The following is an 18,106-nucleotide window of genomic DNA, read 5'->3' as shown; positions in this document are numbered from 1 at the left end:
TGTGAGCATCTTACACGATTTTAATGTATAATTTACAGCAATGCCAGATCATTCCAAGCATTTACTGAGGGAAACTGAACAGTAGAACTATATATTTTACGCCAGGTGACACGCAATACTTACTCGCCATTGGCTTCCAGTTCACAGATCTCAAAGAAAACCATAAGATCATATTTGCAGTGGCAGAGCCCCACCTGGGGGTGGGTCACAGCTGTCAGCTTGGTGGCAGGTACTGTGTTTCAAAATGACATACAGAGAAGGGGACATGAGTTCAATCGTGAGAAGACCAGCAGCCAGCAATGTGGAACTAAGGGCTGCTCTAACCTACAAAGGAAAGAAAAGAGGATGAAATGAGGAAATCATAGTAACGTAGGGAGAGAGGAACTCGTAAGTCCTCTCAAAGGTTTTTTCACTGATGAGGAAATCAGTAGTTCTCCATTAAAGGGGAACACCAAGTTTGTTTTTTTCTTTCTTTACACTAATTCATTAATAGTTCACTTTTGTATTCATAGTCTTGAGCTTTGGACCTGAGTTCTGACTCTGGATGTGAACTATGAGCAGATACACTGTGTGCACAATTTTTGGGGAAGGAAATATTTAGACCTTATCAATTATTTGCAAATTTTTCAACTCCAAGCTATATTACATTAGTGATACGATGGCCAGAATATAACAGAAAAAAAAAACGTCTTCAGACATTTGTATGACTAGCATGGCCACAATTTTAAAAAGTAGGTTGTCCACATTGTTGCTTTACTATTTTGAGTGTATAGTGGCATCTTATCTTTGCTGGTCAATTCACTGTCATTGGTCAGTTTCCTAATTTTATCAACATTTACAAGTTGTAACTGAAAATTTTCAAATAAAGCAAAGGTGAGTACAGGACTTAGAGCCATCAAGAGTTTTTAACAAAAGTGAACTTATTCTTTATGATAATTTCCCAAAATGAGTTGTGTATAAAGGTGTTTAAACCAAATAGCAAATTAAACACAAAAAATTCACATGCAAATATGGAGTTTAGTCCAAAGCCAAACTGAAAAACACTACTTATACACTTATATCTGTTTAACAGTTTGTTATACGTAATTACGAGTTTCATTCATGAGTGAATACTGTAAGAGTAAAGCCTAGTGATCCAGTTCAACAGGAGCTCAAAAGGGGAAACTGCAAGGAAAATACACCACGCAAGTAGACAACATAGTGCATGAGAGAGCAAATCCAAAAGTCAAATCCTAAAACTGGAAAACCTTTTACATTTTTTCTTTTTAAGTTCTCACTGTATTAATCAGGACCCAAACATGCCCACGCGTATTATGACCATTCCCATGGACCAAAAGCTCATGACTCAGGTTATACAGACAGAACATTAAACTAGAAGAAGAAAATGTGAAAGTATTAAACCCAAAACTGCTTCTGCAAAATAGATGGTAGTTCTGATGGCAGGCTTAAATCTGCTGTCTGAAAGACAAACTTCCAAATCCCTGAGCCCTCAGAGGTAAATTATTGGGCATTCTTCAAATTAGGAGTTAATATATCAAATCATGCAACATTAAGATTAATTTGGAGTAACAGACATTTTAGAGTCACACCAAGATAAACACTTGATGTTAAAAAGGTTTTCAGTTCAAAGGATTCTCTTGGATTTGGTATCAATAACAAACCCGGTTTCTGAGCTTTTATAACTGAACAGATAGATGTGGGCGTAGCTGGAAGCTGAGCTCGCTCATTTGCTTCTAGTAAGAAGGAAGCAGCCAAGCCAGCAGCAGACAGCGCGTGATCTGACAGCGAGTCCACCAGGGCCCCATTCAACACATCTGGAACCAGGTACCGGATCAGCTCCAATGTTTTCTCCCGGTCGGGTGCCATGTCAGAATCCTCTGCTTGCACCCAAAAACATGAAGCTATTGATGACATGACTTGCAAGAAGATGAGTACAAACACTATGCAAAAAATGAAGGAACTCAGCATGGAGATGTATTGTGGTTTAAAAATAAGTTTATTATTGCTCATTCAAAACTGTGAGTTCATTTACCTGGTTTGGATAAAGGCATCACTCGTGGAAACTGTCTTCTGCAGGGCCGTAGTGGACTGGTTGTGGAAGACAACAGAAATGACATAATTTAATAAAGACTTAACAATATTGTTGGTAATTTATTACTACTGCTGCAAAAGACTAAAATTATACACATTAATCCAGTGTTGAGGTGTTTTGAATCATGTCAGAATCACCATTCTTATCTTTAACAATTCAAAATCAATTTAAAATGATCAAAAATCTATTTTTAACATAACCTTTTCTCAGTTTTGTTTCTCCTCACTGCTATAAACTCAATCACCAACATTTCAGTGAGTTTTTTTCTCTCTCTGTTTCCTGCTTTCTGCAGCCTGCTCTGTGTTCAAGAATGGACAGCATACAACAGCGAACCCGCCCGCATCACTCAACCAGAAAGTCTGGAAAAATAGACAAAATTTGTTTGCTTACTTTTTCTTCCAAACTAGGACGCCTAAAAGCCAAAACGTAAAGATCCACAATTATGTTGTGTGCCTGAACGACACAGACAAGTTTAGACAGACAACATGATCGACTTGTTACAAAGTTGCCATTTTATATGAATTGGTGGACGATTTTACAGAAGGGTTGTTCGTGTTCGTGTGTCTTTATGTAGCACTGTGATAGACTGGCATCATATCCATGCATATCATATGCCTGCAGGGATAGGCTTGTGCCCCCCCCCCAACCCTTGTATGGAGTAAGCAGGTATAAAAATGCATTTACACTGAATACAAAAAGATACGTATGGCAATTTTATTTGTGAAGGCAGTGGTGTCCAAAGTATTCCAAAAATGGCAGAGAGGGTGCGGGTTTTCTTTGCAGCCACTGATTCCAGCAGGTGATTTCACTGATGAACTCATCCCATCTGCTCAAAGTGATGTTAATCAGAGAAATCCCCTGCTAGAGTTAGTAGTTACATAGAAAACCTGCACTCTCTCAGCCCTTTCTGGAATACTTTGGACACCACTAGTCAAAGGCATTTGGTATATTGATTTTTGATAGTGATTCATTCAATATGTTTTAGGAACTCCCTGTGACAACTGTTTTCTTTCCCAAGAAAGTACTTCTGTCAAATTCTGTACACTTTAGGGATTCTTTCACATGAATTCAATGACTTTATTGCTTTAAATATATATTTATGAATGAGTAAAACTACATCTAAACCTGACAGAACTTTTATCTGCAGAGGATACACAGTAAATTTTGCAGAGTAAAATATACTTTGCCAGGATAACATTTGGTCCCAGTCCAAATACAGTTAAATACACTCTATTATAGAGTGAAATCAGCTCCACTGTCTTGTCAAATCAAGTTTTTCAACTCCAATAAAGAGTCATTCACAGCATGAAAGAGTTGATTTTACACTGTGATAGAGATGATTTAGCACTGTGACACTCAACAAAAATATAAACGCAACACTTTTGGTTTTGCTCCCATTTTGTATGAGATGAACTCAAAGATCTAAAACTTTTTCCACATACACAATATCACCATTTCTCTCAAATATTGTTCACAAACCAGTCTAAATCTGTGATAGTGAGCACTTCTCCTTTGCTGAGATAATCCATCCCACCTCACAGGTGTGCCATATCAAGATGCTGATTAGACACCATGATTAGTGCACAGGTGTGCCTTAGACTGCCCACAATAAAAGGCCACTCTGAAAGGTGCAGTTTTATCACACAGCACAATGCCACAGATGTCGCAAGATTTGAGGGAGCGTGCAATTGGCATGCTGACAGCAGGAATGTCAACCAGAGTTGTTGCTCGTGTATTGAATGTTCATTTCTCTACCATAAGCCGTCTCCAAAGTCGTTTCAGAGAATTTGGCAGTACATCCAACCAGCCTCACAACCGCAGACCACGTGTAACCACACCAGCCCAGGACCTCCACATCCAGCATGTTCACCTCCAAGATCATCTGAGACCAGCCATTCGGACAGCTGCTGAAACAATTGGTTTGCATAACCAAAGAATTTCTGCACAAACTGTCAGAAACCATCTCAGGGAAGCTCATCTGCATGCTAGTCGTCCTCATCGGGGTCTCGACCTGACTCCAGTTCGTCGTCGTTACCGACTTGAGTGGGCAAATGCTCACATTCGCTGCCGTTTGGCACGTTGGAGAGGTGTTCTCTTCACGGATGATGCGAAGGAGATGTGTTGCACTGCATGAGGCAAATGGTGGTCACACCAGATACTGACTGGTATCCCCCCCCAGTAAAACAAAACTGCACCTTTCAGAGTGGCCTTTTATTGTGGACAGTCTAAGGCACACCTGTGCACTAATCATGGTGTCTAATCAGCATCTTGGTATGGCACACCTGTGAGGTGGGATGGATTATCTCAGCAAAGGAGAAGTGCTCACTATCACAGATTTAGACTGGTTTGTGAACAATATTTGAGGGAAATGGTGATATTGTGTATGTGGAAAAAGTTTTAGATCTTTAAGTTCATCTCATACAAAATGGGAGCAAAACCAAAAGTGTTGCGTTTATATTTTTGTTGAGTATATTTTTGGACTGGGACCAAATGTAGTCCTGCCAGAGTATATTTTACTCTGCAAAATTTACTGTGTCTCTGCTCCAGCTGCAGACTTGTCCTACCTGATGACGTCTTTACAGAGTGGAAGGAAAGGTTGTTTCTGGTAGTGTCCAAACACCTCAAACACAATTGGCTGAGTCTTGATGTAGTCAACAAAGGATCTGGTAACCTCGACAGCAATCTATAAAAACAATACAATGTTAATTTAAATGACGGCTGTATCAAACAAGGACACTATGGACAATCTGTGCTGATTCTTCTTACATTCTGCACATGATAGAAGCCGAGAGGAGGGCCGCGGCCAGTGTTTTTCAATGGCTCAGTGGAAAAGGCCTCATCATGACGGTGAATAAAACTGAAACCAGTAAAATAACAAAATGTATTTTAATATTTGGTAATGCATTACAACAAAGAAATGCTAACACCGGAATGTGCCATGGTGCAACATGAAAATTGTGACACAAGATGCTTACTTGAATTGGCAGAAAATATCAGCATATTCTGCAGAGATGCTGGAAGCCTGTAGGACAGTCACCCTGAAGGTGAAAACATTGCCTATCTGAAGGTGCTCCAGAGATTTGTCCAACAGGCCATCCACACCAGCCTTCAGTGGATTCTCCAACTCGTCTGCATCAGCTATAAGGAATCCAAAGTAAAAACAAGCTTCAACTTCAGGTTTTTTCCACTTAAGATCAGTACACCTGAATGTGTTCTGGCACCATGAACCATGAAGATAAGGAGTATAGACTTGGGTTGATTTGGCCTGAATTCACACCGTTCAGGATGATTTGAGTTCATATAAACACACCACATGGCCAAAATATTGCAACTGACACTCCATCACGATGCAAGTGATACGCCTCATCTGAGTCCTCCTCTGTAACTGCATGACACAAAGTCATTCCAGTGGTACCTAAAATAAAACTCCAAAGAAACCTAGCACCAAAGACATCTAGTTGTTGCTTGTTGTTACTGAAAGCAAAGGCATCAGCATCGTCAAACACCTTGGCCTAGTGATTGCATGACTCCATGAGCTCTTCTGAGGCCTTTCTCAAACGCAGAGTTAGAGGACCCAGAGACAAGAATGTCTCTTAAAATTCGACACTTCCACTGCATACAGATGCAGTTCTGATGACTGAGGTCAGAGAGTTATTGAAAACCTGGATCTTAGTCTTGATCCAGGACCATCACAACCCTAGAGACTCTGATTCCTCACTCAAAGGGTTTTCAAAGATCCCAGAAACATCTACAACATCAAAGTCAATAAACATTTCCTCTCCAACAAAGGCACCTAAGCCACCTTACCCAACACCCAGCCAATGCAAATAATGGACAATGTAGGACCCAGAACTCATCCCACCTACGCACCGGTATTCACAAGAGAAAAAGTTAAAGATTCTGCCCTGATTTTGCAAAGTGCAGACCAACCCTAATAGCCAGGAACTTGATGGGGATCCTGTAGATTCTCAGAATGTCAAAGAGAACAACCTGGTCAACTGAATCACACTGCAAAAATCAACATACAATGCAAGAAAGCAGGGTCAATATTCATGACTGCACTCAGTGAATACTCACTGAGCTAGGATGTGGTCAATGGTGGACTACTCGAGAGTGAAGCCAGACAGCACCCATCATGGACCAGCAAGTAACTGGGACCAATGCCTGTTACAATTAATCCTTGCAAACACAAAACCTGTTTCACTGCCTTTGTGATCTCAACATTTGTTGGCTGTCAGATGACAGGATAATCAGCCACAAGAACCGTGATACTGGAAATGATTAACATCATAGCAGGAGGATCAGGATTTGACCATCTGTCTAACACTGTGTTGGCCCCCCTTTTGCCAGCAAAACAGGCCTCATCCGTTAAGGCATGAACTCACACTTGGCTTTTGAAGGTGTGCTGTGATGATTGTAGAGCAACAACCGCTTCTGCAAGTGGATGAGCTGCTGCCAGCCTGGCCACAGTTGCAGAGGACATCAAGACTTCTGGATTCATACATTCATGCCTAAGTGCACGCCAGAAGCTCAGTTTACCCATAATCCCTCTGAGCATGTGTGTGTTAATGTTCAAATCTTCAGAATTAGTGCATTATTTTAAAATTGACAGTTATGTGTTATATTTTCACTTTGTATATTTTAAGAGTTGACATTAATGTAGTTATTCTATCCAGATGAATTTGATTTATAAATCAAAACCATAAGTCAAACCTGCTTTCCTTTTCAAGACGTCTGCCTCACGGCTGGACCACTGTATGCTGTCAAGGTAAATGGCGCTTCCCTATAGCAGTGGGCAGGACATGCAAAGACAGAAGTGCTGACTCACTGGCTGTGTTTGGGTTTGTGATGGCCTTTGACCCTATCAGAAGCATTGGCGGTGTTTAAACTCATAATCGGCTTATTAGTAGCTGAGATTGTACCGGAGGCAAAACTGAAAATTATCAGTTAGCGATTAGCTGTAGCTTCCAATAATTTATTTTGGTGATTTATCGGTTTAGCGCTATAAAAGATAACTTTTCAGTTAGCTGATTAGTGGTTATCAAAGCTAACTTTTTGGTTAGCTGTGCCCACCACTGTGTTGCAATAATTGTTGTATGGCTGGGGGGGCCTGGCTGCCTTTTTGTTTCTGTCTTTTGGTTTTCCTTCCAGGTGGCTTGCATTTGGGACTGAGTGGCTGTGTTGCTGAGGTTATCAGGACCTCACCCTGATCACCTGCGGCTCGTCAGGACTCACAGCTGTGGTGCATCTATATGGATGGGAACATTGTGGCATTTAAGACTGGAGTATACAGTGTGTATTTGCCAGAGACTTGACCTTGTGACCAGACGGGTGAGATCGTCGTCTCAAGAGCCATCTCATCATCAGTGGATGCAGAGAACGTCCAGGGTTTGATGCACGGTCTGTGAAAGAGGAGGGGGTGAGGTCTCACGCTCGTCAGCACACTTCCTGAGGTACGTCAGATTTTGTGACTAACGTTTATACAGTCAGTAAATGTGGTGTCCCTCACACCTTATTATATTGAGCTGTACGTTAGTCATGTATCGGCTTCCACTGCAGTGGAGTTTTGTGAACTGGATGTTCCATGCCTGCAGGTTGGGAAGCTGATTAGTAATTAAGCCAGGAAGTGTTTGCTGTTTATGTACACCTTTAAGTGTTCTCTCTGTGTGTAGAGTGTGGACTCACATAATGGTTCCTTCTTTCACAGACTCGGTTTGTTGCGGCCACCTGGGGGGTGTCGGCGGGGTCCTTGGGTCCGAACGGCTTCTGGCTCCGGACCGTTAGCGCTGCTGGGAGCGCACCGTATCACCACCACGCCAGACCGCACACTCTTTTGTTGTTTTTGTATCACATCACTGTTATGTATTAAATTCAGTTAGCCTTTGTACCGTGCTCTGCTTATTTCATACTGGGTCCTTCAAACGCTGGTCGGTTCTCCGAGCTGCGTCCGACACATAACAATAATTTGGCTGTAGCTGAGGACTGAAATAGAGCTCAGGCTTCAGACAGCTGTTGTTGATCCTTCACCTGCGCACTTATCGACTTTTATTGTTCAGGATTTTTTAAAATATCATCTCATCATTTTTAGTGATTATTTGTGCACATTTTTTGGTGTCACCTACACTTTAAACAGAAACTACATTGATGTACTATGATTTGGCCAATGAAACTGGTCAACGATAACTTTGCCTTTGACGTAACAAGCAACATCAACGTGTCAGATAGTGGTAGGTGGTAACAGAGAAATGTATTCAAACACAGAATCGTTCCATAATAAAAGTATCATTCCTGAAGCCGTTTTATAATGGAGAGATGCGCACCCCTAGTAATAACATATAAATGCACAGAGAACACAATCACTCATAAAATATGATTACCCGCACATGTGTTGTTGTTGACTTCATCAGCAGACAGTCCCATTTCTACATTTTGTCCCTCTCCCTCCACAATCCGCAGCTCCTCTTGGGAAATCCCTGTACGGGACAATCCTACGGAGCAAGACTCTGTCTGGAACTACAACAGCAACATGGAAAACAGACCGGTTAGTAGGTGTGTATACACAGGCAGTGCAGGGGTATGATTCTTGCAGGCACTACCTTTTCATACTGCTGGTCCTCAAAAGAGATTTTGGCGGTACCAGACTGTCTCACACCTGAACCATAATCAGGAGCCTCCTCATCAGCTGGAGGAAAACACAAAGCACCTTCACTTCACTTCCTCAAGAAGTAACACATAGGCAGTCCTTCCTCAGTAGAACCCATGAGACTGGGGTTCTGAGCCGTACCTGATATGGCCTGCACGGCCACTCTGAGGAACCCCTTCACCTCTCCCTTCTCACTGACGATGGCCACACGATGGACGAGAGGAACCGGATACAACAGGTTACTCAGATAAACAAAAGCCCTAAAAAGGAATATTGAAGATTCAAGATGACAAGAGAGGAGTGGAAGACAGTAAGAGAGAAATAATAAATGATTAGAAAGAACAAAACTGAGAAGATGACACAAGTTGATTAAAAAAAAGTCACTGGACTGGACAACAGAACACAGAGCTGCAAAGCAACAGAACAAAAGCTGGGACTGCTCTTGCGATGGCCATGGCTACCCTTTACTATTACTCCAGAGGAGCCCTAAGTGCAAATTATCAGGACAGTTTAAGTAATTATAGACTTTGAAAATAGTGAAGAAAGATTGGTGAGGCTCAGGAGCATATGTCTGAGAGTTAACTTTCAATTATATAAATGATCACAAAATAACCAAAATATTTGATAGAAAGCTGGAGTTGACATTTCCTTATTTGTTCTTAATGATTAATGTTCACCTTATGAAAAATTATATCCCTAAACAATTTTTAAACAATGATTATTAATAATACTATGATACTGCACTAATGTTTGCATCATGAGTGTGCTTCAATATGAAGAACACTACTGGGGAACTATTCAACAAATGCCAAAATATCACTTAAAAACATCCGTCACACTCAGCCACATTTCCACTACATCCCAAAAAAAAAATTGGTGGAGGCAGTAAGGACAGTAGGAACACAGCAGAAACTGATAAGGATTCATGGTGTAGCCTCCATTGTGGAACTGTGGGATTTTTTTAAATATGTAGGCAGGACGTGGTCAAATTAGGACACAGTAAGAACCTAATAAGGATGTAGTAATGACTGCATTGAAGTATTAATAGTGTAATTAAAGCTTGTAGGGACTTCACAACACAAGCGTGTGATGAACACAGAGTTAGATATAGTGAAGCTAGAGTGCGTCCTCCCTCTACTGCTAAACGCTGCCACGCCTACATCGGGGCACAGCCATCATTACCAAGGAAGGCAAAAGGGACATGAAGAACTCGGTTGTGCAATACAGCGTGTGTGTTGAGTGAGTGCGGAAGTAACCGAGGGCAATCACTACGATGGGCTTATGCGGACTGTACGAGGTCTATTAGAAAAGTATCCGACCTTATTATTTTTTTCAAAAACCATATGGATTTGATTCACGTGTGATTACATCAGACATGCTTGAACCCTTGTGGGCATGCAAAAGTTTTTTCACGCCTGTCGGTTACGTCATTCGCCTGTGGGCAGTCTTTGAGTGAGGAGTGGCCCACCCTCTCGTCGATTTTTTCATTGTTTAGGAATGGCTCAGAGACTGCTGCTTTGTTTGATAAAAATTTTTTCAAAACTGTAAGGCACAACTGAGTGGACACCATTCGATAAATTCAGCTGGTTTTCGGTAAAAATTTTAACGGCTGATGAGAGATTTTGGTCTGGTAGTGTCGCTGTAAGGACGGCCCACGGCGCCTGACGGCGATCTGCGCTTCGAGGCGGCAGCGTCTCGCCGGTTCAAGTTGAAAACTTCCACATTTCTGTCATGCTTGGCCCCAGCTCAGGGTTTAGGTCCTGATTTTGGCACTATGTCCTTGGTGGGAGCTCCTCCCGGCATATAGCACACTTGTATGAGCTGCTGATATGTGGCTGTACAGATGGTGTGTTGGTATGTGCACTGGACTGACGGGGTGTGTCTGCCCACAGCAGCTGCTGTTGGAACTCTGGTTCTGGACGTCACAGCTGGGAAACACGTACCGTGTTTGGATGGACATGAACTTTCAACTATCCACTGTCCACATGTGTCTGCTTGCTGTCTTCATGTGGACATACATAAAAACATATATCCCTGTTGTGACGGGCTGCGGTGAGTGCGTGCACAGCACGCACATTGACAGGCTGTCCCGGGTGACAATGGACCGTCAGATCATAACACGCAGCAGGTGATCTGAATGTCACGTCACCCACATGAGCTCTGTTCTCCACATGACACGGTGTTTGTCCTGCGGCGCACCATCCACAAGACACGCGTGTCGGGCCGGACACGAGCACGGCGCCGGCTGGACACACCAGACCAGTAGATGTGGATATAACAGCGCACTGCTGAGGGGAGGGGACGAGATGGAGTATACGGCAGTTAGCTGAGAGACCACCAACTGAAGCAGGTGCAATAGGCTGGTGCTGAACACCAGCAAAACAAAGGAAATGATTGTTGACTTTGGCAGGAGAAAAGCACAACACCTACCAGCCAATATAGACAATGTGGGCAGTGAGGTGGTCCCCAAGTACAAGTACCTTGGAGTCCACATTGACAATAGAATGGACTGGTTGATGCAGGTAAATGCAGCATATAAAAGGGGACAAGGCAGACTGTTCTTCCTCAGAAGATTGAAATCCTTGGATGTCTGTAATGATATGCTTTTCCTGTTTTATCAATCTGTTGTGGTCAGCGCTGTTTTGTTTGTTGTGTGTTGGGGGAACAGCATGTCTGTCAGGGACAGTAACAGACTGCACAAATTTGTCAGGAAGTGCGTGTCAGTGATGGGGAGGGAGGCGGTCTCTGTGGGTGAACTGGTGGAGTGCAGGATGAGGTGTATTATTAATTTTATTATTAACAACATATCTCATCCTCTGCACGACACTGTGGTTGCTCAGAAAAGCAACCGCAGTGACAGACTCCTCTCCATGAGATGCAAGACTGAGAGGTATAGAAGTTTATTTGTCCCGGCCGCCATGAGACTGTGTAATGCCTCTTGTTAATGTATTTTTACTTATAATGTGTTTTATGTTTGTTTTATTTATTGGCATTTTATTGAATGGTCGCATTGTGTATGTATGCATGCTCTTGGGCAGATTAATTTCCCCTAAGGGGCATGATTATTGTATGTACAGTACATATGTCTGTATGTATGTATGTATGTACAACCCCAATTCCAATGAAGTTGGGATGTTGCGTAAAATGTAAATAAAAACAGAATACAATGATTTGCAAATCATCTTCAACCTATATTGTTTTTGTTCAAATATTTGCTCATTTTGAAATGGATGCCTGCAGCACATTTCAAAACAGTTGGAACAGGGCAACAAAAGACTGGGAAAGTTGATGAATGCTCAAAGAACACCTAATTGGAAACAGGTGAGTGTCATGATTGGGTATAAAAGGACCATCCTCAAAAGGCTCAGCCGTTCACAAGCAAAGATGGGGCAAGGATCACCACTTTGTGAACAACTGTGTGAAAAAATGGCCCAACAGTTTAAGAACAATGTTTCTCAACAGTCAATTGCAAGGAATTTAGGGATTCCATCATCTACAGTCCATAATATAATTAGAAGATTCAGAGAATCTGAAGAACTTTCTACACGTAAGCGACAAGGCCGAAAACTAACATTGAATGCCTGTAGCCTTCGATCCCTCAGGCAGCACTGCATTAAAATCCAAGATCATTGTGTAAAGGATCTTACCGTGTGGGCTCAGGAACACTTCAGAAAACCATTGTCAGTTAACACAGTTCGTCGCTACATCTACACGTGCAAGTTAAAACTATACCATGCAAAGCGAAAGTCATACATCAACAACATCCAGAAACGCAGCCGCCTTCTCTGAGCCCGAGCTCAAATGAAATGGACAGACGCAAAGTGGAAAAGTGTGCTGTGGTCTGATGAGTCCACGTTTTAAATTATTTTTGGAAATCATAGATGTCGTGTCCTCCGTACAAAATAAGAAAAAACCATCCAGATTGTTACCAGCGCGAAGTTCAAAAGCCAGGATCTGTGATGGTATGGGGGTGTGTTAGTGCCCATGGTATGGGCAACTTAAACATCTGTGATGGCACCATCAATGCTGAAAGTTACATCCAGGTTTTGGAGCAACACATGCTGCCATCCAAGCAACGTCTTTTTCAGGGACGTCCCTGCTTATTTCAGCAAGACAATGCCAAGCCACATTCTGCACGTGTTACAACAGCGTGGCTTCGTAGTAAAAGAGTGCAGGTACTAGATTGGCCTGCCTGCAGTCCAGACCTGTCGCCCATTGAAAATGTGTGGCACATTATGAAGCGAAAAATACAACAACGGAGACCCCGGACTGTTGAACAACTGAAGTCGTACATCAAGCAAGAATGGGAAAGAATTCCACCTCCAAACCTTCAACAATTAGTGTCCTCAGTTCTCAAACGCTTATTGAGTGTTGTTAGAAGGAAAGGTGATGTAACACAGTGGTAAACATACCACTGTCCCAGCTTTTTTGAAACGTGTTGCAGGCATCCATTTCAAAATGAGCAAATATTTACACAAAAACAATAAAGTTTATCAGTTTGAACATTAAATATCATGTCTTTGTTGTGTATTCAATTGAATATAGATTGAAGAGGATTTGCAAATCATTGTATTGTTTTTATTTACATTTTACACAATGTCCAAACTTCATTGGAATTGGGGTTGTAGGTATGTATGTATGTATGTATCTATCTATCCTCATTGAGCAAATGTTAATTCCTGGATTCCGGCAGTTGCAAAAGTCATTGAAGGCACATGATTACGGCACTTTGGGTGATATTTCCCGTCTGAAAACACGACAGCATGATCACACAATGTCACTTGTAGCACTGAACTTTGAACTGTGCACCTTTTTGCCCTCTTTGGTAATGGCAGTGCATGCTCCCTGACGGCTCATGACAAGGTGTCAGTCCGCCCTCTAGCTTCACTATATATAACTGTATGGTCATGAACAAGCTCTCCCAGCAGCAGTCTGTGGACTGCTTTAAGAAATGTGTTGGTCGCTGTCCGTGGTGCTGAAACTCAGCCAAAAAAAAAAATAAAAATTCTCCCCCACCTCCTGGTACAATCAAGGTTTGCATGTGCACACATGCATGAGTGTGTAGTTAAGTGGAGACAGGCACGTTTGGCAAGAGAGCTGTTTTTCTGACTGTAGTTTAATGTTAAACTTACACGTAGACAAGAAAACTTGCAGAACAAACGAAAACGCACAGCATGTGGTGCAGTATTAATAATGACAGGATGGAAGGCATGAGAATATGGTACACATGTAGTGCAATGTGAGTGTTCATAGTAAGAATGTTGTCACAATGAATTGGATGTGTTATGTGCGTGATCATGTACAAGGTAAGAAATTAGTCAAACGTGTTAAGACGCTGTGAGAACATGGCAGGGATATCATCAGGACAAAGTGCCAATATTTTTCCATTCTGACTACGTCCGCACTGCATTCATCAAAATTTTCAGGATGCAATGCGGTATTCATACCCATCATCTGAGTGTGACGGAGCTCTTAAGGGAATTACTAAGTGCAAACATTAGAAACAACTTTGGAAATGTGGCAGAATAATTGCCTTTTTGTCAAGACCATATACAAGCCGGAACGTCTTTCAAGGCATTTCACTTTTTTGGATGTTTTTAAAAATATATTTTGCTACAACATGCGATCTTGCAGTCAAGGACCATGATTTTACAAGCCAATAGGGGTAGACATTCAACAGTGAGGGGTGAAAAAAAGAGAAAAGCTTACGACAAGATTGGTGAGGTGCAAAGAAGGCATGCTCAGGACAGTAAAACAACTGCAGTGAACAAAAACTGCTTTTCACTTTTCAACTCAAACAAATCAAAAGCAAATGAAACAAATGTTGATACAAAACATGACTCAACTTCAAGAAAAACTGCCAACAGCTTGACATATTGTGTGCTACACCAAGAAATGACATAAGAAATCAAAGAGCCCCTCCTGAGTCAAAGTGCTAATTTGTGCAAAACAGAAACTTCTGCATTATCAGTGTATTCAATGAAAAAGTGTCAAACAAAAAAAAAAAAGTCAAAATGAAGACTTGTGCTCTGGCATGCCTAAAAGAGACAGCTGCAGGTGAAACCAGCTCTTTCATCTTGAGATTTTGAGTCAGCCTGAAATACTTGTTGTTTTGTTCAACATTCTTTTCATACTTATGTAGGTCTCACAGCACAGTGAGAACTTCTCACTGTGAGTTACTGTGCCATGCACATCAGACCTGAATATACTCCACAAGAAATGTCAGTGCTTTTGTGACCCAGTGGACTTCATTGAAAGCCACAATTTCAAATGAGTGAGAAACACACATCAAGCATTGGTTGATCACAGCATTGCTTGAATTTCCATTGCTACGAGTGGTATGAATTGATCCATTGAAGGCTGCAAAAGAAGGGGGGAGCAAACACAAAAGCAAAGCAACAATCTTGCTTGATGAGATTAAAGATAAAGTGCAGTAGGCAAACGATAACCCATGAAGACCATGTCTACTGCAGTTGGTCCTTCACTCATATGACACATAATTTACATGAGAGAGTGAAGACACACTCAAAGAGTGGAGACGTTCAAAATTTAAGTCAGTATTTAGTGGGAAGGGGTTTACAAAATGGGTAAACCAAAAAAAAACAAAAAAACAAACAACAAAACAAAACACACACACACACACACACACACACACACACACACACACACACACACACACACACACACACACACACACACACACACACACACACACACACAGTGCATCCAGAAAGTATTCACAGCATGTCATTTTTTTCTCCACATTTTTACAGCCTTATTCCAAAATGGAGTTAATTCATGTTTTCCCTCAAAAATCTACTCACAAGACCCCATAATGACCACAGGAACAAAACAGTCATTGTAAACTTAGATCTGATTTGTTTTCCTTCTTTATTATTTTGATAAAGACCATTTTGTATTCACTAATTTTAATGCAACTTAAAATATTTAAACATTCACACCTCATTTACATTCAGGGCCACAGGCAAAAATTACTTGTTTCATTGTTGTTGAATTTTTTACCACCCCAATTCCAATGAAGTTGGGACGTTGTGTAAAATGTAAATAAAAACAGAATACAATGATTTGCAAATCCCCTTCAACTTCAATTTGTAAATTCCCCTTCAAATGAGCTTGGGCCCAGCAAAGGCGGTGGTGTTTCTGGAAGTTGTTGATGTATGGCTTTCACTTTGCATGGTAGAGTTTTATCTTGCACTTGTAGATATAGAATTCTGTTAATTGACAATGGTTTTCTGAAGTGTTCCTGAGCCCACATGGTAAGATCCTTCACACAATGATGTTGGTTTTTAATCCAGTGCTGCCTGAGGGATCGAAGGTCACGGGCATTCAATGTTGGCTTTTGGCCTTGCTGCTTATGTGTAGAAAGTTCTCCAGATTATCTGAATCTTCTGATTATATTATGGACTGTAGATGATGGAATCCCTAAATTCCTTGCAATTGAATGTTAAGAAACATTGTTCTTAAACTGTTGGACTATTTTTTCATGCAGCTGTTCACAAAGTGGTGATCCTCACCCCATCTTTGCTTGTGAACGGCTGAGCCTTTTGGGGATGCTCCTTTTATACCCAATCATGATACTCACAATTAGTGTCCTCAGTTCCCAAACACTTATTGAGTGTTGTTAGAAGGAAAGGTGATTTACCAAAGTGGTAAACACACACCGCTGCCCCAGCTTTTTTGAAACATGTTACAGGCATCCATTTCAAAATGAGCAAATATTTGCATAAAAACAATAAAGTTTATCAGTTTGAACATTAAATATCTTGTCTTTGTGGTGTATTCAACTGAATATAGGTTGAAGGGGATTTGCAAATCATTGTATTCTGTTTTTATTCACATTTTACACAACGCCCCAACTTCAATGGAATTGGGGTTGTATTAAAAATGGAAAGCAAAGTGTTATCTGGCTCCATTTTTGTTAAACTGTGATCCGATCTGGACTGTGGGTTTTGTTATTGTTTACACCCCAAACATACACTGTGATTAAATTGTTTCTCATCTTTCTACCGAAGAAAACAGATCTTTCCCTCAATGTCTCTATGTTGCAGCCACATCATAGATTATTAACTTTTTTTTGTTTTGTTTTTGCAAGTATTCATGGTACGGACATGGAAAATATTTATTAAGCCATAAGTCCACAAAAATCTTGTGTTCATCTTTGTGGAGTACAACATTAGTGACAGTATGTATAGATGTATTATGTCACTTTATCAGTGCATATATTGATCATCAGAAACAAACCCTGCATCTCAGCGTGAAAGAGCTAGTTTCCTGTACCAGCATGCTCCGAAACCTCACCAACCTTCCCACTACACTGAATAATGGTGAGCGGTCGTAAAAGGGATCCTGGCCTTCGCTGGAGCCTTGGCAGAGTTCGCCCTCATCATCATCATCATCACCATCATCATCATCATCATCATCATCCTCCTCCTCTCCCCCGAGCTCCAAGCACGGGTCGTCCAAAAAGATATCATCATCCAGATCCTCCAAGTCCTCCAATTCCTCCTCCTCCCCTCGACCCTCCCGCTGCGATTCAGCCAGCTCAGTAATTTCAGAGTTGGAGAGGGTCGGGGATGGGGTGGGGTCACTCATGCGCTCGCTCATGCATGCCTTGAAAAGGGGGTTTCTGGTACAGCCAGAGACATTGGAGTTAGATTAGTACAAGAAAAGATAAAGCACACACTCGTTCAAACAAGAAGGGAAGTGGGCCGCAAGGAGAAAGAAACCTCACACCCACTCAGGCTGTGTGGGCTGTTCTTAAACTAATTTAATTCAGATTATAGTTTGGAACTTATAGCACAGACAGAGAAGAAGGCATGCCACTGGGGCTGTGAGAATCATTCAGCTGTCCTTGCTGGGTCTGTGTGGATGGTGCATGTATCTCTCTCTGTACATGAATCACCGGCATCCTTCTGCAAACAGCTGTCACAGGAACTGGGGTGGCTAATGTTTACTGGTCAAATACATTCACATTGTTGTACTGACTGTTCACAACAGACAGTGTGACAGAAATCTTCAAGAAACATTACAGAAGACTCCATTCCATTATGTGGTTGTGTCAGCAATCCAGCACAAACAAATTTCACAACAGCAGTAAAGCAACTGAGCATTTATTGTGTTATTGTTGAGGTGGAAGGAGAGAGCAACTATTTCTTTATTTACTGATTTATTCATTCTTAGGGTCCTGTCCCACTGGGGAGAGGATTAATTGCGCATGAACTGAGTACACAAATTACAGGCGTTCGTTGTCATCTGCAACAAAAATGGCCAAAAATGACAAACGTCCCAGTACGAATTACGGATATATTAATAATGTATAGCAAATATATGATGAACAATCACGGTTGTAT

At 41.5% G+C, this 18,106-nt stretch overlaps 1 protein-coding gene across 1 annotated transcript in view; it reads right to left on the bottom strand.

Moving 5' to 3' along the window:
- kif1aa (kinesin family member 1Aa) overlaps window positions 1-18,106 on the bottom strand; it is a 237,111-nt gene that overhangs the window by 102,572 nt on the left and 116,433 nt on the right. Inside the window, 9 exon segments of the mRNA XM_034180686.1 lie at window positions 124-232; window positions 2,033-2,088; window positions 4,657-4,775; window positions 4,859-4,949; window positions 5,068-5,230; window positions 8,470-8,605; window positions 8,689-8,774; window positions 8,877-8,995; window positions 17,059-17,382. Of these exon segments, the coding sequence (XP_034036577.1) occupies window positions 124-232; window positions 2,033-2,088; window positions 4,657-4,775; window positions 4,859-4,949; window positions 5,068-5,230; window positions 8,470-8,605; window positions 8,689-8,774; window positions 8,877-8,995; window positions 17,059-17,382 (1,203 nt within the window).

Source organism: Thalassophryne amazonica, chromosome 10 (assembly GCF_902500255.1).
Source record: "Thalassophryne amazonica chromosome 10, fThaAma1.1, whole genome shotgun sequence".
NCBI classification, from domain to species: Eukaryota; Metazoa; Chordata; class Actinopteri; order Batrachoidiformes; family Batrachoididae; genus Thalassophryne; species Thalassophryne amazonica.
Note: the sequence above shows the minus strand (reverse complement) of the source record. Positions and strands in the feature narration are given on the sequence as shown.